At 46.8% G+C, this 22,802-nt stretch overlaps 1 protein-coding gene across 1 annotated transcript in view; it reads right to left on the bottom strand.

Annotated features, from left to right (window-relative positions):
- The window catches only part of ACTL6B (actin like 6B), an 88,520-nt gene extending 71,657 nt beyond the window's left edge, over positions 1-16,863 (bottom strand). The window contains exon 1 of the mRNA XM_063950440.1: positions 16,732-16,863. Within this exon, the coding sequence (XP_063806510.1) occupies positions 16,732-16,848 (117 nt within the window). The 5' untranslated portion in view covers positions 16,849-16,863. The remainder of the gene's footprint in view (positions 1-16,731) is intronic.
- Positions 16,864-22,802: the final 5,939 nt, after the last annotated feature.

Below are 22,802 nucleotides of genomic sequence, written 5' to 3'. Positions count from 1 at the left end.
ACAGGAGTGGATGAGCGCCAGTTGGCTGCGACTGAACCCGGATAAAACAGAGGTCCTTATGATACGACCGCAACATCAAAGGACAAGACTGCAGCATAGCCAACCAACTGGACTTACACTCGGGGACTCAGAATTACAGACCAGTGATCATGTGCGGAATCTTGGCGTTGTCCTGGATGGTGGCTTGACACTTAAACATCAGATATCAGCCACAATCAAATCCTCATTCTTTCACCTGAGGAACATAGACAGAACCAAGCACTTAATTCCCTCAGATGATATGCCAAAAGTCATACATGCATTTGTATCATCTCGTTTAGACTACTGTAATGCCCTCTACCTTGGTCTACCAGCAAAAGAATTGCAGCGCTTACAGCTCGTGCAAAACACAGCTGCCAGGCTATTAACCAACCAGCCCCGTTCTAGCCACATAACACCCATCCTCTACTTCCTTCACTGGCTGCCTGTACGATGGCAAATCTTTTTCAAGATTGGCTTACTGAGTTTCAAAGCATTACATGACCAAGGCCCAAGGTACCTGAAACAGCTTCTGACCCCATACTGCCCCACTCGATTACTACGATCTGTAGATGAAGGACTTTTAGCAGTACCTAGAATCTACCGTAATTCATCTGGGGGTGGAGCTTTTAGTCATGCGGCTCCGACTCTATGGAACTCACTTCCCCGCACAGTGCGAGAGGCCCCAACTATAGAATCCTTCAAAAGTAGACTCAAGACTTTTCTGTTTACTCAAGCATTTCCATAATGTCCCTTTTAGTATCTTCATGCTTCTGTATTTTATGAAAATGTACTTCATTATTTTCTGTACTATATTATGCTATGTATCTGTTAAGCGCCTTGAGTCATATTGGAGAAAGAGCGCTATATAAATAAAATTATTATTATTATTATTAGTAGTAGCCTGATAAGTATACATAGCTAACTCTCAGATATGCTCCGCTAGTCAAAAATTGTGTTTGGGTAACTTAGAAGCCTTTACCGGCCGCCCACTCTTTACCTCAATTAATTTTCGCCTCTAACGGTTCGCCCTCCATTACGAAGCCACCGTCTCTCCCCACTCTTACGCTAGGGTAGGAAGGGGATTACCATTTTCGGCCATCGTATTATACCTGTGTGGACAGAGTAATTCTAACTATGAATTCCTCCCCGTTTTAGGATGGGTCCTCAGCCCATACTTAAAAGTTTTCTGCCCATTCTCAACTGTTGCGCACCCCCGGGCTGTTTACCGTATTCCTCACTGATTTGAGCAACTCCTTCCTTTTTACTTAGATAAACATATACATGCCACTCAGCCGGACTTTCACCTGTGAGAATAGGAGGAGAAAAGCCGTAGGAATATTGGGAGGTCTGAAGAGTATTTTCAAAACCGCTGAAGAATAAACACTTTATTAATATAAATACTCCAACTATCACCTACAAAGCCACCAACTGCTGATACAGGTAGCACTGAATTGGGTGTCAGTATCTGAAGCTCCCACCTCCATCGGACCTGTCAGCAGCGTCCGTTGAAGACATTATGTATATACATCTATATTAGATGTACGCCAAAGGTAACTGGACTTAACGTGCTGGTAATATGGCTTAGCGGGCTTGTTTTGTGCATTTGATGTTGAAAATGCACCCCCACAAAATACATTGCAGTGTATTTTATCTTTACAATAGGCAACGGAATACCGTAGCGGATGACGGGAACAAATGTACACTGGATTCACCTGGCTGGCTTCATTGAGAAAATAAATAAATAAAAATGATTTTAAACAACAGCCTCGTTGCAAACCGCGTACACCCAACTGTGATTCAGTTCTGAGGTCGGGTTTGATATCCAGTCATTCCCATTATTTTCACAGGATCTTTGTATTAGAAGTCCCTTGAAAATGATTAAGTATAACATGTCTAGCATGTCTGATTGAAACACGTGGAAAATCCTTTGCATCAGTCTATCTACAAGCAGCCAGCAGAGGGAGTATTCAATAATAAAACCCCTCCCCCTGATCTGACTGGCCAGGAAATATGGCACCACTGATGGGGGCGTACAGCCCTACTGTTCAGCATTCTGGCGCCTTGAACTTATTTAAAAATGGTCACCACTGAAAATTAAAGTACACCTTGTCTAAACCCAGTGTTTATAAAATCATATGCTCGGTGGCCTCTAACCCAGGGCCTTGGCCTGAGCGTCCCTGTGTTAAACCACAATACTGAGGATACTTCGTATCGGTGGCTGGAGCCCAGGTCCCGCTGTATACTGGAGTCACTGCTCCTCTCTTGCCTCCTCCGGCGCTCTGGGTCCACTGCCCACCCGGGTACTGTAACGCCCAGCGCGGATTAAACCGGGTCCCTTGCCGCGCGTACCACTATCCCCCTGCTGTCCCCGCCGAACCTCCGCTTGATGTGCTGATGGAGGAAGGGCGCGTGGGACAGTGTACGCTAAGAGCGGCATAGGGAGATGGATGCCGCGGCTGCCAGCCGTGGGAGACACTGACAGAGCCGGTGGGTGGAGGGGGGGAGGGGGGGAAGCTGCGCTGCTAGACTGTCTGTGTTAGTGAGAAGGCAGCAGTGCACTCTATGCTGTAGTTAAACAGGGCTGCAGGACAGGAGCCCTAACCATTAGGGTACAGGAGCTCCTTGGGACTAATACGAACTGGGTCTTGTTACCACCAGTACTCACTGTACTTGTAATCCTGATGTTGCATCGGATTTTCCAGTTGAGAGATGTAGATCCCTTTAGCTGGGATCCTTGTCTCTCAATTCTGAAGACACTTGTCCCCCTTTTAGTAGGTTGACGTAGTCCGAACTTCTGTTAGTAAAGCCTGCACCCTCCTTTCATTTAGGAGGGATTGGGCCCCTTTTTGTTTTGATAAAGCCTGCAACCAGGGCCGGTGCTAGGGTGTTCGGCGCCCCCCTGCAAACTATAAATTTGAGCCCTCCCATATTCGCGCCGGGAAAAGGGGTGTGGGCTCACAAGTAAGGGGCATGGCCACACAATAGTACCCCCATTTAAAATTACGCCACAATGTAGCACAATCTTATTCCTCTTATACATAATGCCCCACCCGTAGTAGTAGCGTCATATGTAATGCACCCCAGTAGTAGTAGTATCCTTATACATAATGCCCCCCCAGTAGTAGTAGTATCCTTATACATAATGCCCCCCAGTAGTAGTAGTATCCTTATACATAATGCACCCCAGTAGTAGTAGCGTCCTTATACATAATGCCCCCCAGTAGTAGTAGTATCCTTATACATAATGCCCCCCCAGTAGTAGTAGTATCCTTATACATAATGCACCCCCAGTAGTAGTAGTATCCTTATACATAATGCCCCCCAGTAGTAGTAGTATCCTTATACATAATGCACCCCAGTAGTAGTAGCGTCCTTATACATAATGCCCCCCAGTAGTAGTAGTATCCTTATACATAATGCACCCCCAGTAGTAGTAGTATCCTTATACATAATGCCCCCCAGTAGTAGTAGTATCCTTATACATAATGCACCCCAGTAGTAGTAGCTAGAGATGAGCGCCTGAAATTTTTCGGGTTTTGTGTTTTGGTTTTGGGTTCGGTTCCGCGGCCGTGTTTTGGGTTCGAACGCGTTTTGGCAAAACCTCACCGAATTTTTTTTGTCGGATTCGGGTGTGTTTTGGATTCGGGTGTTTATTTCAAAAAACACTAAAAAACAGCTTAAATCATAGAATTTGGGGGTCATTTTGATCCCAAAGTATTATTAACTTCAAAAACCATAATTTACACTCATTTTCAGTCTATTCTGAATACCTCACACCTCACAATATTATTTTTAGTCTTAAAATTTGCACCGAGGTCGCTGTGTGAGTAAGATAAGCGACCCTAGTGGCCGACACAAACACCGGGCCCATCTAGGAGTGGCACTGCAGTGTCACGCAGGATGTCCCTTCCAAAAAACCCTCCCCAAACAGCACATGACGCAAAGAAAAAAAGAGGCGCAATGAGGTAGCTGTGTGAGTAAGATTAGCGACCCTAGTGGCCGACACAAACACCGGGCCCATCTAGGAGTGGCACTGCAGTGTCACGCAGGATGTCCCTTCCAAAAAACCCTCCCCAAACAGCACATGACGCAAAGAAAAAAAGAGGCGCAATGAGGTAGCTGACTGTGTGAGTAAGATTAGCGACCCTAGTGGCCGACACAAACACCGGGCCCATCTAGGAGTGGCACTGCAGTGTCACGCAGGATGTCCCTTCCAAAAAACCCTCCCCAATCAGCACATGATGCAAAGAAAAAGAAAAGAAAAAAGAGGTGCAAGATGGAATTGTCCTTGGGCCCTCCCACCCACCCTTATGTTGTATAAACAAAACAGGACATGCACACTTTAACCAACCCATCATTTCAGTGACAGGGTCTGCCACACGACTGTGACTGATATGACGGGTTGGTTTGGACCCCCCCAAAAAAGAAGCAATTAATCTCTCCTTGCACAAACTGGCTCTACAGAGGCAAGATGTCCACCTCATCTTCACCCTCCGATATATCACCGTGTACATCCCCCTCCTCACAGATTATCAATTCGTCCCCACTGGAATCCACCATCTCAGCTCCCTGTGTACTTTGTGGAGGCAATTGCTGCTGGTCAATGTCTCCGCGGAGGAATTGATTATAATTCATTTTAATGAACATCATCTTCTCCACATTTTCTGGATGTAACCTCGTACGCCGATTGCTGACAAGGTGAGCGGCGGCACTAAACACTCTTTCGGAGTACACACTTGTGGGAGGGCAACTTAGGTAGAATAAAGCCAGTTTGTGCAAGGGCCTCCAAATTGCCTCTTTTTCCTGCCAGTATAAGTACGGACTGTGTGACGTGCCTACTTGGATGCGGTCACTCATATAATCCTCCACCATTCTATCAATGTTGAGAGAATCATATGCAGTGACAGTAGACGACATGTCCGTAATCGTTGTCAGGTCCTTCAGTCCGGACCAGATGTCAGCATCAGCAGTCGCTCCAGACTGCCCTGCATCACCGCCAGCGGGTGGGCTCGGAATTCTGAGCCTTTTCCTCGCACCCCCAGTTGCGGGAGAATGTGAAGGAGGAGATGTTGACAGGTCGCGTTCCGCTTGACTTGACAATTTTGTCACCAGCAGGTCTTTGAACCCCAGCAGACTTGTGTCTGCCGGAAAGAGAGATCCAAGGTAGGCTTTAAATCTAGGATCGAGCACGGTGGCCAAAATGTAGTGCTCTGATTTCAACAGATTGACCACCCGTGAATCCTTGTTAAGCGAATTAAGGGCTCCATCCACAAGTCCCACATGCCTAGCGGAATCGCTCCGTGTTAGCTCCTCCTTCAATGTCTCCAGCTTCTTCTGCAAAAGCCTGATGAGGGGAATGACCTGACTCAGGCTGGCAGTGTCTGAACTGACTTCACGTGTGGCAAGTTCAAAGGGCATCAGAACCTTGCACAACGTTGAAATCATTCTCCACTGCACTTGAGACAGGTGCATTCCACCTACTATATCGTGCTCAATTGTATAGGCTTGAATGGCCTTTTGCTGCTCCTCCAACCTCTGAAGCATATAGAGGGTTGAATTCCACCTCGTTACCACTTCTTGCTTCAGATGATGGCAGGGCAGGTTCAGTAGTTTTTGGTGGTGCTCCAGTCTTCTGTACGTGGTGCCTGTACGCCGAAAGTGTCCCGCAATTTTTCTGGCCACCGACAGCATCTCTTGCACGCCCCTGTCGTTTTTTAAAAAATTCTGCACCACCAAATTCAAGGTATGTGCAAAACATGGGACGTGCTGGAATTTGCCCATATTTAATGCACACACAATATTGCTGGCGTTGTCCGATGCCACAAATCCACAGGAGAGTCCAATTGGGGTAAGCCATTCCGCGATGATCTTCCTCAGTTGCCGTAAGAGGTTTTCAGCTGTGTGCGTATTCTGGAAAGCGGTGATACAAAGCGTAGCCTGCCTAGGAAAGAGTTGGCGTTTGCGAGATGCTGCTACTGGTGCCGCCGCTGCTGTTCTTGCGGCGGGAGTCCATACATCTACCCAGTGGGCTGTCACAGTCATATAGTCCTGACCCTGCCCTGCTCCACTTGTCCACATGTCCGTGGTTAAGTGGACATTGGGTACAACTGCATTTTTTAGGACACTGGTGAGTCTTTTTCTGACGTCCGTGTACATTCTCGGTATCGCCTGCCTAGAGAAGTGGAACCTAGATGGTATTTGGTAACGGGGGCACACTGCCTCAATAAATTGTCTAGTTCCCTGTGAACTAACGGCGGATACCGGACGCACGTCTAACACCAACATAGTTGTCAAGGACTCAGTTATCCGCTTTGCAGTAGGATGACTGCTGTGATATTTCATCTTCCTCGCAAAGGACTGTCGAACAGTCAATTGCTTACTGGAAGTAGTACAAGTGGGCTTACGACTTCCCCTCTGGGATGACCATCGACTCCCAGCGGCAACAACAGCAGCGCCAGCAGCAGTAGGCGTTACACGCAAGGATGCATCGGAGGAATCCCAGGCAGGAGAGGACTCGTCAGAATTGCCAGTGACATGGCCTGCAGGACTATTGGCATTCCTGGGGAAGGAGGAAATTGACACTGAGGGAGTTGGTGGGGTGGTTTGCGTGAGCTTGGTTACAAGAGGAAGGGATTTACTGGTCAGTGGACTGCTTCCGCTGTCACCCAAAGTTTTTGAACTTGTCACTGACTTATTATGAATGCGCTGCAGGTGACGTATAAGGGAGGATGTTCCGAGGTGGTTAACGTCCTTACCCCTACTTATTACAGCTTGACAAAGGGAACACACGGCTTGACACCTGTTGTCCGCATTTCTGGTGAAATACCTCCACACCGAAGAGCTGATTTTTTTGGTATTTTCACCTGGCATGTCAACGGCCATATTCCTCCCACGGACAACAGGTGTCTCCCCGGGTGCCTGACTTAAACAAACCACCTCACCATCAGAATCCTCCTGGTCAATTTCCTCCCCAGCGCCAGCAACACCCATATCCTCCTCATCCTGGTGTACTTCAACACTGACATCTTCAATCTGACTATCAGGAACTGGACTGCGGGTGCTCCTTCCAGCACTTGCAGGGGGCGTGCAAATGGTGGAAGGCGCATGCTCTTCACGTCCAGTGTTGGGAAGGTCAGGCATCGCAACCGACACAATTGGACTCTCCTTGTGGATTTGGGATTTCGAAGAATGCACAGTTCTTTGCTGTGCTGCTTTTGCCAGCTTGAGTCTTTTCATTTTTCTAGCGAGAGGCTGAGTGCTTCCATCCTCATGTGAAGCTGAACCACTAGCCATGAACATAGGCCAGGGCCTCAGCCGTTCCTTGCCACTCCGTGTGGTAAATGGCATATTGGCAAGTTTACGCTTCTCCTCCGACAATTTTATTTTAGGTTTTGGAGTCCTTTTTTTACTGATATTTGGTGTTTTGGATTTGACATGCTCTGTACTATGACATTGGGCATCGGCCTTGGCAGACGACGTTGCTGGCATTTCATCGTCTCGGCCATGACTAGTGGCAGCAGCTTCAGCACGAGGTGGAAGTGGATCTTGATCTTTCCCTAATTTTGGAACCTCAACATTTTTGTTCTCCATATTTTAATAGGCACAACTAAAAGGCACCTCAGGTAAACAATGGAGATGGATGGATTGGATACTAGTATACAATTATGGACGGGCTGCCGAGTGCCGACACAGAGGTAGCCACAGCCGTGAACTACCGCACTGTACTGTGTCTGCTGCTAATATAGACTGGTTGATAAAGAGATAGTATACTCGTAACTAGTATGTATGTATAAAGAAAGAAAAAAAAACCACGGTTAGGTGGTATATACAATTATGGACGGGCTGCCGAGTGCCGACACAGAGGTAGCCACAGCCGTGAACTACCGCACTGTACTGTGTCTGCTGCTAATATAGACTGGTTGATAAAGAGATAGTATACTCGTAACTAGTATGTATGTATAAAGAAAGAAAAAAAAACCACGGTTAGGTGGTATATACAATTATGGACGGGCTGCCGAGTGCCGACACAGAGGTAGCCACAGCCGTGAACTACCGCACTGTACTGTGTCTGCTGCTAATATATAGACTGGTTGATAAAGAGATAGTATACTCGTAACTAGTATGTATGTATAAAGAAAGAAAAAAAAACCACGGTTAGGTGGTATATACAATTATGGACGGGCTGCCGAGTGCCGACACAGAGGTAGCCACAGCCGTGAACTACCGCACTGTACTGTGTCTGCTGCTAATATAGACTGGTTGATAAAGAGATAGTATACTCGTAACTAGTATGTATGTATAAAGAAAGAAAAAAAAACCACGGTTAGGTGGTATATACAATTATGGACGGGCTGCCGAGTGCCGACACAGAGGTAGCCACAGCCGTGAACTACCGCACTGTACTGTGTCTGCTGCTAATATATAGACTGGTTGATAAAGAGATAGTATACTCGTAACTAGTATGTATGTATAAAGAAAGAAAAAAAAACCACGGTTAGGTGGTATATACAATTATGGACGGGCTGCCGAGTGCCGACACAGAGGTAGCCACAGCCGTGAACTACCGCACTGTACTGTGTCTGCTGCTAATATATAGACTGGTTGATAAAGAGATAGTATACTCGTAACTAGTATGTATGTATAAAGAAAGAAAAAAAAACCACGGTTAGGTGGTATATACAATTATGGACGGGCTGCCGAGTGCCGACACAGAGGTAGCCACAGCCGTGAACTACCGCACTGTACTGTGTCTGCTGCTAATATATAGACTGGTTGATAAAGAGATAGTATACTCGTAACTAGTATGTATGTATAAAGAAAGAAAAAAAAACCACGGTTAGGTGGTATATACAATTATGGACGGGCTGCCGAGTGCCGACACAGAGGTAGCCACAGCCGTGAACTACCGCACTGTACTGTGTCTGCTGCTAATATAGACTGGTTGATAAAGAGATAGTATACTCGTAACTAGTATGTATGTATAAAGAAAGAAAAAAAAACCACGGTTAGGTGGTATATACAATTATGGACGGGCTGCCGAGTGCCGACACAGAGGTAGCCACAGCCGTGAACTACCGCACTGTACTGTGTCTGCTGCTAATATAGACTGGTTGATAAAGAGATAGTATACTACTAATATTATATATACTGGTGGTCAGGTCACTGGTCACTAGTCACACTGGCAGTGGCACTCCTGCAGCAAAAGTGTGCACTGTTTAATTTTACTATAATATTATGTACTCCTGGCTCCTGCTATAACCTATAACTGGCACTGCAGTAGTGCTCCCCAGTCTCCCCCACAATTATAAGCTGTGTGAGCTGAGCAGTCAGACAGATATATAATATATATAGATGATGCAGCACACTGGCCTGAGCCTGAGCAGTGCACACAGATATGGTATGTGACTGACTGAGTCACTGTGTGTATCGCTTTTTTCAGGCAGAGAACGGATATATTAAATAAACTGCACTGTGTGTCTGGTGGTCACTCACTATATAATATATTATGTACTCCTGGCTCCTGCTATAACCTATAACTGGCACTGCAGTAGTGCTCCCCAGTCTCCCCCACAATTATAAGCTGTGTGAGCTGAGCAGTCAGACAGATATATATAATATTATATATAGATAATAGATGATGCAGCACACTGGCCTGAGCCTGAGCAGTGCACATAGATATGGTATGTGACTGAGTCACTGTGTGCTGTGTATCGCTTTTTTCAGGCAGAGAACGGATTATAAATAAAACTGGTGGTCACTATCAGCAAAACTCTGCACTGTACTGAGTACTCCTAATGCTCCCCAAAATTAGTAAATCAAGTGTCTCTCTAATCTATTCTAAACGGAGAGGACGCCAGCCACGTCCTCTCCCTATCAATCTCAATGCACGTGTGAAAATGGCGGCGACGCGCGGCTCCTTATATAGAATCCGAGTCTCGCGATAGAATCCGAGCCTCGCGAGAATCCGACAGCGTCATGATGACGTTCGGGCGCGCTCGGGTTAACCGAGCAAGGCGGGAAGATCCGAGTCGCTCGGACCCGTGAAAAAAAACATGAAGTTCTGGCGGGTTCGGATTCAGAGAAACCGAACCCGCTCATCTCTAGTAGTAGCATCCTTATACATAATGCCCCCCAGTAGTAGTAGTGTCCTTATACGTAGTGCACCCCCAGTAGTAGTAGTATCCTTATACATAATGCCCCCCCAGTAGTAGTAGTATCCTTATACATAATGCCCCCCCAGTAGTAGTAGTATCCTTATACATAATGCACCCCAGTAGTAGTAGCATCCTTATACATAATGCCCCCCAGTAGTAGTAGTGTCCTTATACGTAGTGCACCCCCAGTAGTAGTAGCGTCCTTATACATAATGCCCCCCCAGTAGTAGTAGTATCCTTATACATAATGCCCCCCCAGTAGTAGTAGTATCCTTATACATAATGCACCCCCAGTAGTAGTAGTATCCTTATACATAATGCCCCCCCAGTAGTAGTAGTATCCTTATACATAATGCCCCCCCAGTAGTAGTAGTATCCTTATACATAATGCACCCCCAGTAGTAGTAGTATCCTTATACATAATGCCCCCCCAGTAGTAGTAGCATCCTTATATGTAGTGCGCCCCCAGTAGTAGACGCGTCCTTATACGTAGTGCACCCCCAGTAGTAGAAGCGTCCTTATACGTAATTCCCCCCTAGTAGTAGTATCGTCCTTATACGTAATGCCCCCCCCAATAGTAGTAGCGTCATTACGCGTAATGCCCCCCTGTAGTAGTAGCGTCCTTATACATAATGCCCCCCCCAGTAGTAGTAGTATCCTTATACATAATGCCCCCCAGTAGTAGTAGTATCCTTATACATAATGCACCCCAGTAGTAGTAGCGTCCTTATACATAATGCCCCCCAGTAGTAGTAGTATCCTTATACATAATGCCCCCCCAGTAGTAGTAGTATCCTTATACATAATGCACCCCCAGTAGTAGTAGTATCCTTATACATAATGCCCCCCAGTAGTAGTAGTATCCTTATACATAATGCACCCCAGTAGTAGTAGCGTCCTTATACATAATGCCCCCCAGTAGTAGTAGTATCCTTATACATAATGCACCCCCAGTAGTAGTAGTATCCTTATACATAATGCCCCCCAGTAGTAGTAGTATCCTTATACATAATGCACCCCAGTAGTAGTAGCATCCTTATACATAATGCCCCCCAGTAGTAGTAGTGTCCTTATACGTAGTGCACCCCCAGTAGTAGTAGTATCCTTATACATAATGCCCCCCCAGTAGTAGTAGTATCCTTATACATAATGCCCCCCCAGTAGTAGTAGTATCCTTATACATAATGCACCCCAGTAGTAGTAGCATCCTTATACATAATGCCCCCCAGTAGTAGTAGTGTCCTTATACGTAGTGCACCCCCAGTAGTAGTAGCGTCCTTATACATAATGCCCCCCCAGTAGTAGTAGTATCCTTATACATAATGCACCCCCAGTAGTAGTAGTATCCTTATACATAATGCCCCCCCAGTAGTAGTAGTATCCTTATACATAATGCCCCCCCAGTAGTAGTAGTATCCTTATACATAATGCACCCCCAGTAGTAGTAGTATCCTTATACATAATGCCCCCCCAGTAGTAGTAGCATCCTTATATGTAGTGCGCCCCCAGTAGTAGACGCGTCCTTATACGTAGTGCACCCCCAGTAGTAGAAGCGTCCTTATACGTAATTCCCCCCTAGTAGTAGTATCGTCCTTATACGTAATGCCCCCCCCCCAATAGTAGTAGCGTCATTACGCGTAATGCCCCCCTGTAGTAGTAGCGTCCTTATACGTAGTGCACCCCCAGTAGAAGAAGCGTCCTTATACGTAATTCCCCCCTAGTAGTAGTATCGTCCTTATACGTAATGGCCCCCCCAGTAGTAGCGTTGTTTCACAAAATGCCCCCCCAGTAGTAGTAGCGTCCTTACATGTAATGCCCCCCCCCCCAGTAATATCGTCATTATACGTAATGCCCCCCCAGTACTACCATCCATAAAGTGCGCGTACACAGACATACCTCACACACACAATTCACACATATATATACACACACACACACACACACACACACACACACACACACACACACACACACACACACACACACACACACACACACACACCATATATACAAACACACACTTCTCTCTCACCCTCTACTTACCTAAGCCAGTCTCCCTCGGTACAGCAGCCTGGTCCGTGTAGCCACGCCCCCTTCTGGACCGTTTAGCTCCGCCCCCTTCCGTCCCGTTTAGCTCCGCCCCCTTCCGTCCCGTACACAGCCGCTGCCACACAGGGGAGGGGAGGGAGGAGGCTTTTCACGCTGCAGGCTCCGCTGCCAGTGACTGTCACAGTCATACAGTGACAGACACAGCAGCAGCAGGGGGGCCAGGACGGCGCAGCAGGGAAGGAATGCAGAGCAGGGGGAGCGCCTCTCCGTCCCAGCGCCTCCCTGCACTGCATCCCTTCGCTGAGCGGGTAGCGCCGGGCCTGCCTGCAACCTCCTTTTCGATAGGAGGGATTGGGCCAGTCTTAATGACTAAACACACACAAAAAATAAAAAAATAATTCCCCATGTGCTTCTTTCCTCCTAACACAATTTTTCTAACTGAGGGATGAGGGGCGTGAAGGGGGAGGAGCCGGCTGTGCGGACAATGTTTAATTTTAGATTGTGCCACACCTCCGGTTGCAAGCTTCACACCCCTACTGTATAATGCTGTTCCAGTGTCCCCTAGTGGATGAAAGAGAAAGTACATTGCAGTCCTGAGTACATGGAATAGACTCCTCAGGAGAAGATAAACACTCTGCAGCGCAGGATAGAGCCCTTAGACATGGTAATGTGGATATATATATACAGACTGACATACACACAGGAAAATGTAAGACACAGTCTCCTCCAGAGTACCTTCAGAGAGACACAGAGTATAAGGAGCCAGCCGCACCGCACCCCAGTAGGCAGTTATTATGATAAAAGCCCGGCGCATACTAACTATCCTTAATAGGGTAGTTAGTCCTGATATAACACCCCCCCCCCTTCCCCGTCTATAACACCCTGGTACCGCAGAGTACTTGTGGAGTTATGTGGAGGGCAGCACTCCCTGTCAGCCTCTCTGTCTGATCTGCAGGTAGAAAATGGCGCTGGTGAGTGCTGGATCCGCTCTGAGAGGAAGCCCCGCCCCTGTAATGGCAAACAGCTTCCCGCACTTATTCTTTATACTGGCCTGAGGTTTTGTGTGTTAACAGCGGGATTAGCCCCTGTTAACAATGTGACCAGTGTAGGGTTAATTGTGCTGGCTCAGGACGCCCCTCCAGCGTCTACATCTGTACATCTGTACATCCTCCAGGAGCGCAGCCTGTCAGAGGTGCGCTCCAACCCTCGTGCCGCCATACCCGCCGGCGACCCGCTAACCAGGATGCCGGCGCTGTACTCACCGCTCTTCTATCTTCTAGCTCTACAAGGGGGTGGCGGCCGTGCTGCGGGAGTGAGCGGTCACCTCGTGGGCTTGCGATCAGCACCCTCAGCTCAGTGTCCTGTCAGCGGAGTAGAGAACCATTAACTGTTCATTAAGTTGGTTCCTACTCCCCCCCCCCCCCCTGTGACAGGACGGTACCGTACGAAAGCACTCGCCGCTTTCGCGTCCCGTTGGCTGCGCACAGAATGGAAGGTCAAGCCGGTTGAGGCCTGACCACATAGGGGATTCCCGCTTACCGTCAGTAACTGCCTGTTACTGACTCCACCCACTGCGCTGTGGGCGGGTTCTCGCTGCCACCACCAAACTCCTAACCTGCCGTGGCGTTTGGAACCACGGTTCTGCTCTGTATGTGCCGACGCACTGCCTTACCACAGCTGTGTGGTGCTGACGAATCCCCACTAGCCACTTGCTAGGCCTCTACCGGTAGCTGGCGGAAGGCGGAGCTTGGAGACGCTAGGTACTTCCCTGGACAGCCGGAGGACGGGGCTAGGTTTGGCCTAACCCTGTTGGTCACAAGATGAAGCAGTCTTCTTGAGGCAAAGATGTTTATTGCTCAATAACCTTTAAAAAGGCTCCTCCCTATTGCTAGGGGTAACAGCATACAATCAGATGTTTTCAGCAGAATAAGATGGAATAATACACTCTGGAGGCACGCAGGTCTCCTTTTTATGTCAATTTTCCACACAGTATCACAGGGGGGTAAGCCCTCCCTGTCTTCTCCAACCAATCAGGTTATTTTACAAAATACCAATAAATCACATTTTACAAGGATATAAGTGCAATAAAACAGTATCCTCCTTCCTGTGACACAGACGTTTGGTATCAGATTAACATTCACTATTGATAAATTTATCACATAGCTTCAAAATACAATGTTTCTGTCTCATTCACATCTCCAGGCAAACCCAGTGTTTGAGATTACAACAGGAAGGCTACAATACAAACAAACAGTCTTCCTTCCTGCATCGGTCGTTCGTATGTCAATTAAATCAGGTACATGAAACAAGTTCCAAGCCCATAGACCCAGTGATTAGCATCTCTCTCTAAGGAACTTACACATCAAAAGGTATTGTCCTTCACACCTCTCTGATAGGAAGTGGCATGCTAATGGCCCTGTCCTATTTCCAGAGGATAAGAGACATAGGCGTGCGCAGCTAATTTTATTAGGGGGTGCACCCCCAGAGGGGCATGTCTAGCACCGCCTTTTGGGCGTGTCTACTGTCTAGCATCACCCAGGGACATGTCTAAAACTATTTTACATTCTCTCAGTAAAATCACATGGTTTAGTCTAATTTCTCCCTAATAATAAAGTAGATATAATACACCCCAGAGAAAAAAAATTAAACATAATGGTGCAACCACCAGGCAGTACTGATGGTCCACTACGACATAACCCTGAGTGCTAGCTGCCGCTGTACCCTATTCCCTGCTTACACTTCCCCAATGTATCCCTGACCGAGTGCCGGAACTAGAGAGTGGTGTGCCTAGGTGCATATGCAATCCCCTCCCCACCCTCCACCCCACACACACCCCTTGCACCCCCCAGCACTACACCCTAATTTTGAGTGGGTCACTCTGAAAAGTACAGGAGATTTATTGAGCCAAATGGGAGGCGATCACGAGACCGCCTGTCGGAATACCGTCGCCACAGGCTTTTCTCCCTCTGTGGGTGTCCACGACACTCACAGAGGGAGAATAGATCCTGCGGCGAGCGCAGTGAGCCTCCGTACCCGCAGCGTGGCCTGTGCAGTGAGCCCGCAAGGGGCCTTCTAGCGTGGCGATCCCGGCAAGCCTGCAAGGGGCTTTCTAGCGCTCGCTCCGCTGCCAGCATACTGGTGGCCGGAATCCCGCTGTCGGGATCATGACAGTTAGGATCCCGGCCGCCTGTAAGAGGTATATATTTCAGGACAAACATTTCCATTTTAATATAAAACAAGTTTATAATTTACACTTGTGCAATCAGAGCCACATTTGCCCCTTTCTTTGCCATCAGACTAATCCTCCACACGACACCAGCATTTGTCACAAATGTCCCCATGCTCACCAGTCACTGACAGTAGTGCCCCTTATTCACATTACGCCACACAGCATGAGCCAAAATTCACATTACATCACACAGCATGAGTAAAAATTCACATCACACCAAACAGTATAAGCCGAAATTCACATTACGTCACACAGCATGAGTAAAAATTCACATTACGCCAAACAGTATAAGCCGAAATACACATTACGTCACACAGTATGAGCCAAAATTCATATTACGCCACACAGTGAGAGACAAAATTCATATTATGCTACATGGTATGAGCCGAAATGCACATTACACCACACAGTATGAGACGAAACTTACATTATGCCACCCAGTATGAGACGAAATTCACATTATCCCACACAGTATGAGCCGAAATTCACATTATGCCACACAGTATGAGACAAAATTCACATTATGTCGCACAGTATGAGCCAAAATTCACATAATGCCTCACAGTATGAGCCGAAATTCACATTATGCCACACAGTATGAGCCGAAATTCACATTACACCACACAGTATGAGCCGAAATTCAAATTATGCCACCCAGTATGAGCCGAAATTCACATTATCCCACACAGTGTGAGCCGAAATTCACATTATGCCACACAGTATGAGACAAAATTCACATTATGCCGCACAGTATGAGCCGAAATTCACATAACGCCACACAGTATGAGCCGAAATTCACATTATGCCACACAGTATGAGACAAAATTCACATTATGCCACACAGTATGAGCCAAAATTCACATTATGCCACACAGTATGAGCCGAAATTCACATTATGCCACACAGTATGAGCCGAAATTCACATAACGCCACACAGTATGAGCCGAAATTCACATAACACCACACAGTATGAGCCAAAATTAACTTTATGACATACAGTATGAGCTGAAATTAACGTTACACCACACAGTATTAGCCAAAACTCACATTATGTCACACAGTATGACCCGGAATTCACATTATGGCACACAGTATGCCCCCAGCAGTGCCAGATACACATAATACCCCCCGTAGTGCTCACAGTTATTATAAAAGTATAACACATTATTAATAATAAATATTTTGAGGGATATAAATAATCCATAGTAATAAAAAATCCAAATTTAACATATATTAAACAGAGATGTCTCAGTGACACAGACAGATAGCGTGTCTTACCCTCTCTGCTGAGTGCTGAACTGTCTCAGGGTTGCTCAGCTGTGTCCTCTGCTCCGGCGGCGGCTCCGATTCCTCCTGAGAGGAACGCTGCCTGGGCAGGGCCTGTAATGTTGGCATGGCTGGTGGCGGCAGTTGCAGGACAGTGAGGACATGGCACAGGGGCAGTTGCAGGATTTTTATGGGGAGGGGGGTTCCGAACACACACACACTCATATATATACTGTTACTGTATATATACACACATACACATATGTATACTCACATATAATATATATGTATATATATATATATATATCTATACACAATACATACACATAGGAGACTCATATAATAGTATACATACACATACATGATATACTAACATACACAGTACACAACATGCATATACAGTAGACACACAGAGTAGCATACAGATACACAGCAGACATTATACATACTGTACACACACGCATATCTTTCCCCAAAAAATAAAACACAGCCACCATAATTGCTGCCAGCTCCTGCCAGGTCAGTGAGAGTCCGTCTGGCCAGCATCTTTAATTAAAGCCGCCCGTGTACCAATCCCCCCCACCGGACCCGCCACTACCGCCGGCACTCCTGACATGCATCTCATTCTTGCAGACAGGAGAGGAGACGCGGCATCCGTCCAGCCCCATGAGAAGGGAAATACCTGAGGAACCCCCCCCCCAGCGTTCGCGTAGCCGCGGGAGGAGACTGGTGAGCACGGGCGGAAGGCGGAACTTGAACTTCAATCACCCCCTCTGCGCCACTGGGCAGCCTCTAGTGACAGCAGCATGTGCGCGGCGACGGCCAGCAAGCGCAGCAGCCCAGTTGGTCAGTGCAGCAGGCGTGGAGTGCGGGGGGTGCCGGACATTAGGGGGTGCCTGTGCGCACCAGGCACCCCCCGTGTGCACGCCTATGATAAGAGATGATTATTCAGACATCTATAAGAGTAAGTACATTTTCCTCTTTAAATATACAGATGACCACATCTTGAATATAAAATAAATACAGTTAAACATGCATTCCTGCAATTGTGCATAGAGCACTACATATGACATGTTAAAACACATCATTAAACAAACTTTTAAACAGTCCGCGCCCAGCGCCGTAAGTACGTTTAACAGTGACGCCCAGTGCCCATTGTCCCTTAATATTGCGCCGGGCACGAGGGTTAACACCTTCAGTGCCGCAGCCGCCATTACACGTGTGGCTGGTTGGTCTCTCCGGCCACACTCCTCCCCCCCATTCAAGCGGGTCAACCAGGGACCCATGTCCCAACGATTTGGGTCCTGGTCCCGCAGTCCGTTGGGGTGAAGGGGACGCTACCTGGGATGTGTAGGCTCTGGCCTAGACAGTTCATCCATAGTGTAGTGGGCCTCTCTTCGTGGGTGCACAATGTTCAAATAGTCCACCTGAAGTCCAAGTTCAAGGCTCCACCACAAAAGTCTGTCCAATTCCCCCAAGGTAGGTTGCAGCCACCTAACAGGTAGGTGGTAAGTCACCACGGTGGGGGGCCGGTTACAAACAAGTGCCACCCACGGTGTCCCAACTGTGGCATACCCCACCTCCCACAATAGCAGTATACTGCTCAACCAGGCCACAGGGTGCTCCTGCCCATATGGCTCTTTCTGGCTCGGTACTGCTCCCAGTCCGTGCAGTGGCGCAATAGTTCGTAACACACAGTCCTGGTCAAGAATGTGCGCCATCAGCACTGGAGCGGGTACCCGAGCCTCCTTCAATGACTGGAATGCCAACTCGCAAGCGGGTGCAAAGTCCACTGACTTGGGAATGCCCTTCCTAGCCATCTCTGTCAAGGGGTTCACTACAAGACTAAAGTCAATGACAACATGTCCGTAGGGCCTTACAGGTTCTAAGGTCAGTACCGGTCTGGGTGATGTGGGACGGGGACAGCCTCTGGTTGCCTCCACCCCCTCTGGTTTGGGCCTACCCCTGTCTCCTCCCACATGGTGCCCCAGGCACTGCACCTCCGTCATACCTATCTGGCAACTGTCTGCCCTAACTGTCTGTCAAAGTCAGAAAAATATCACTATGCACACTGCCATATTTGCACCTCATATGTGTCCCTGCTGCGCATGCGTGCGCTCTCCCGTGCGTGCGCATACTCGCTGTTGCGGGCACCCGCAGGCGCACGGTATGCGCATTTACGGTAGAGATTGTGTGCGTCTAGCGGGCGACTCTTTCGTTACATATTTTCACCATATAATGTATTTTGTAGATTATGGTCCCTTTGATAGAATCTGAAAGTTTGGTTAATGTAGAATGTTCATGGACGGAGAAATCCCTCTTTGTTTGATACGAAGGGTCAGACAGGAGTAATACAGTGGTGTTTAGTATCCATCGGAAGAGTATTTAATTAGCAATATTCCGGTGTTGGTTTGAAGCGAATTAATCGCTCGTGCGAATAGTTATGGACATAAGAAGTTTATGTCCATTTACTATTATTTGCACTTACTTAGCCATGCGGCGGGAAACCTAGTTTCCCACCCACCTGAGCAGTTGGAAATTGCCACAGCCCACCTGTATGAATCAACCTATGACCTTTTGTTATAATGCGAAGAGGAATTCCTGTGTCCAATGAACAATGAGATTGTAGGGACCATTGAATTGTATTGTGTGCAGTGTATATAAGGGTCACCGTCCCCAGGCCAGCCGGTACTCTCTCTTCAACAGTTATCGCTGATAATTGGAGGACTGGATTCCGGTTGCGCCTGCGTGTGTTCCCCGTATGGTATGTTTCTCTGTTGCCACTTTGTTACCCGTATGTAGTTAGCCATTCACACTTAGTCTCTGTATTTGTAATACGATCGTTCTCTATTGTGCATGTTACTGTCTAGATACTTTGCTAGAATTATATGTTAGTTTGTAGCGTATGACTTGTGAACTGTTTCCCCTTTTGAAGTAACTTTAGATATGTGTTAGTAAAAGGTTTTGGACCCTTAAAACGGTAGTGTGTATTCGTTATATTGCAAGGGGTAATAGGAGCGTCTCGATCGCTCGAACAGTTTTAGTATCTATAAGGTTAAACAGCGTTGCATAACTACAGTGGTTCTAGTACACGGTATACAGCATAAGAATATCTTTCCAGCGTGTTACATACAAGTTTTACTGATTGTTATCCAGTTAGCGTCTGCGCCGCTCGTGATCTCCTCGTGGTCCCGAGCGTCCGCTACGCTAATAGCGTAGCATTACGTTAGTCGCTCACCTATAGTGTGCCCGACACCACCAACGTATTCTCGCGAGCGTTTGTGTCGCCCGAGCGGCTCGCTCCCGATTTAGCGTCCGCTACGCTAAGAGCGTACCCTTACGGTACCTCGTACGCCAATTGCGTACTGTGTCTCTTAACCTCTTAGAGTGTTTAATAAGGTAATCAAATCAGCATTCTCAATTGAGGGCTCGTCCGTCCTCCACACATCCATCCGCACTAGCTAAAACAGACTTTATCTGTCAGCAAAGGGCGGGAACGCAGTATCCTTTCGTATCCGTATTGGTGGTGAGGGATACAGTAGTGCTGGCTAGATAAGCGTCTGTTTCGCTACGCTGTAGGAGTGCTGGGGTGGAATCCGGAACCGGAGGTAAGAACAATACGCTATTTACCTTTTAAAACTGTTTATTTCTGTTTTTGCATACGCACGCACACATCTACATTGTTACAGCTCACTTTCTTGTTGCCATTAGAAATTGATTATTAGATACATGCTGAGGAATTTGTGCTATTTAGTTAAAAATACAAAAGAAAATTGTTAAGGGTTTAAGTGTAAAGAACACACACACAGCATAACAAATACTGTGTGGTGCACTGTAAACGATTTCTGTTGAGTATTGTTTACATTGATAGAAGCGTGTTGATTGTGTCGCTGTGGGCGTATCTGCACTCTGTGCATAAGTGTCTCGGACAACGTGCAAAAGCACGTACGTGACGCAAAGGCATACGCACGTGGCGTGTTTTACGCAACGGAACGTACGCATACGCCCATTGAGACTCAAATCACACAATAACCTTGTTTAGGGTGGGCGGTATAGTATAGCCACCTGGTAAATAGCACACAGTTGTTCAGTTCAAGTTTACTAAAAGTATTAGTGAAAAGAAAACCTTTTTCTACTGCAAAACCCAGGGATTGGACTCCTACCTGTATGAAAGGAATTTCTGTACAGAAAGATTAAAAGTGTATCTGATTGAAAAGGAGTGAGTGTGGAATTTAAGGTATTATTTTTGTGAACCCACAAATCGGGATCCCGTCGGAGACCACATCAGGTGAGTGGACACTTGGTGGCGTGGGACTGGCTTGCCCGCGTCAACATTATATAAGGTAAAGGAGCAAGTAGTTTCCGCAGACAAAAGGACTGCGAGGTATTTAAGCGCAGCCCCGGGGGTTTTGCGTAGCACCCATATAGTCAAGGTAAAGCTCCGGCTGAAGGTTTCGCAGCCTAAACAACCGATTCCATTGGTCGTAAAGCGTATAAATATTTAGTTACTTATACGCAGTGCGACTGGACCGCACGTGATTGTGTGCATTTAGTTTGTTACCTTGATACCCATTAACAATTTATTGTGGGATCATAAACGCTATTTGTACATTCTAACGTGATTTGTGTAGGTATTTGTTATTTTAAGGGAGATTCGCTGTTCACTAAGCAAATCTCCAACAACCAATATTTGCTGGGGAGGGATCGCATACTCCCACACGCCCCAGTAAATAGAGGTTATCAGAAAGCAGAAGTGAGTGAAGGCACTGGTTTAACTTTCACCGTCGCCTTACCGCGGGCAAATTTTGTCTGTTTGTAAGAATTAGCTAAGACAGCAATATCTACAAACGATGGGGGCCAGTTGTTCAAAGAAGGGACGTCCAACAAGGGTTCACGTTGGTGGTTGCTGGCCCAAAGGGTCAGCACGGTATATAATGTGTGAAAAATACGGATCACACACACAGGTATTATGCAACGAGTGGGAACGTATGACAGAGGATGATGGGGAACAGTTTCCCCGGGTAGGCAGTCTGAACCCTGAGGTATTGCAGAATTTAAGAAAAAGGATAGGTCTAATCAAATCTGCAAAGCAGAGGATCAGACATTATGATTGTTTACTGATATGGCAACAGGAAAGTGAAATACAACAAGAATTAGCTCAAAAAGCAAATTCCTATCCTGGTAGAAATCTAATAGCAACGGCACCACCACCATATATATCGGGGGACAAAGTGGCTGCAGAGAATGACATGCGGGTTTGTGATAAGGGTGCACTTAATAAATGTATTAGTAATGACAAAATTAAGATGAAAATAAATGCAAAATGTTGATACTAATGCTAACCCATGCAAGTTGTATCCTATGTTAAACTTCCCCCAGGAATACGACCAAGAAGATGAGCCCACTACGATTTCAGCTCTCTCTCTAGCGGCCACCATAAGCGATACTCCAGTAGGCATCGCCCAACCACCAAGGGAGGCATCAAAAGCCCATAGCTCAGGGACAGGTGAGGTAGTGTCTACAGGTAAGTACGGCACTGTACAATATGCTGAAACTAGTGCACCTCACACTGAAGAATCAAACCAGAGCGAAGTAGTTCAGATTAACCCTGTTAGAGTAATAGCGGTCCCCAATGGTAAGACTGACACAAATGGAGCCACACCCATTAGAAATATTGCAATGCACTGTCCCTGGTCACGAGCAGAATTAAGAACAATTTTGTCTGAATTTCCTGATCCCAGGAAAGATTTAGCCGCATGCCAAAGGTTCATTAAGGACCTAGGAAATTCCACTGAACCAAACAACAAAGATTGGAGAACACTACTGCGGGCATGACTGCCCTCTAGTGTTGACCCTATTAAGTTTATAGCTGACTGTAAACTAGATCAGGAGGTTCCCCTTACGGATGCATATAATCAAGAAAATGTAATCAGAATCAATCTGCAACTGGGAATATATTTCCCAGCCGTAGTAAAATGGAATAAAATATTCTCCATTAAACAAATGGAAAGGGAAACTGCCCCCGAATATTTCCACAGAGCATTAGAGGAAATGGCTAAATACACTGGGATCATGGACATTGA

This window comes from Pseudophryne corroboree (assembly GCF_028390025.1).
Source record: "Pseudophryne corroboree isolate aPseCor3 chromosome 6 unlocalized genomic scaffold, aPseCor3.hap2 SUPER_6_unloc_4, whole genome shotgun sequence".
NCBI lineage: Eukaryota > Metazoa > Chordata > Amphibia > Anura > Myobatrachidae > Pseudophryne > Pseudophryne corroboree.
The sequence above is the reverse complement of the archived record's forward strand: the minus strand, read 5'-3'. Positions and strand labels throughout refer to the sequence as shown.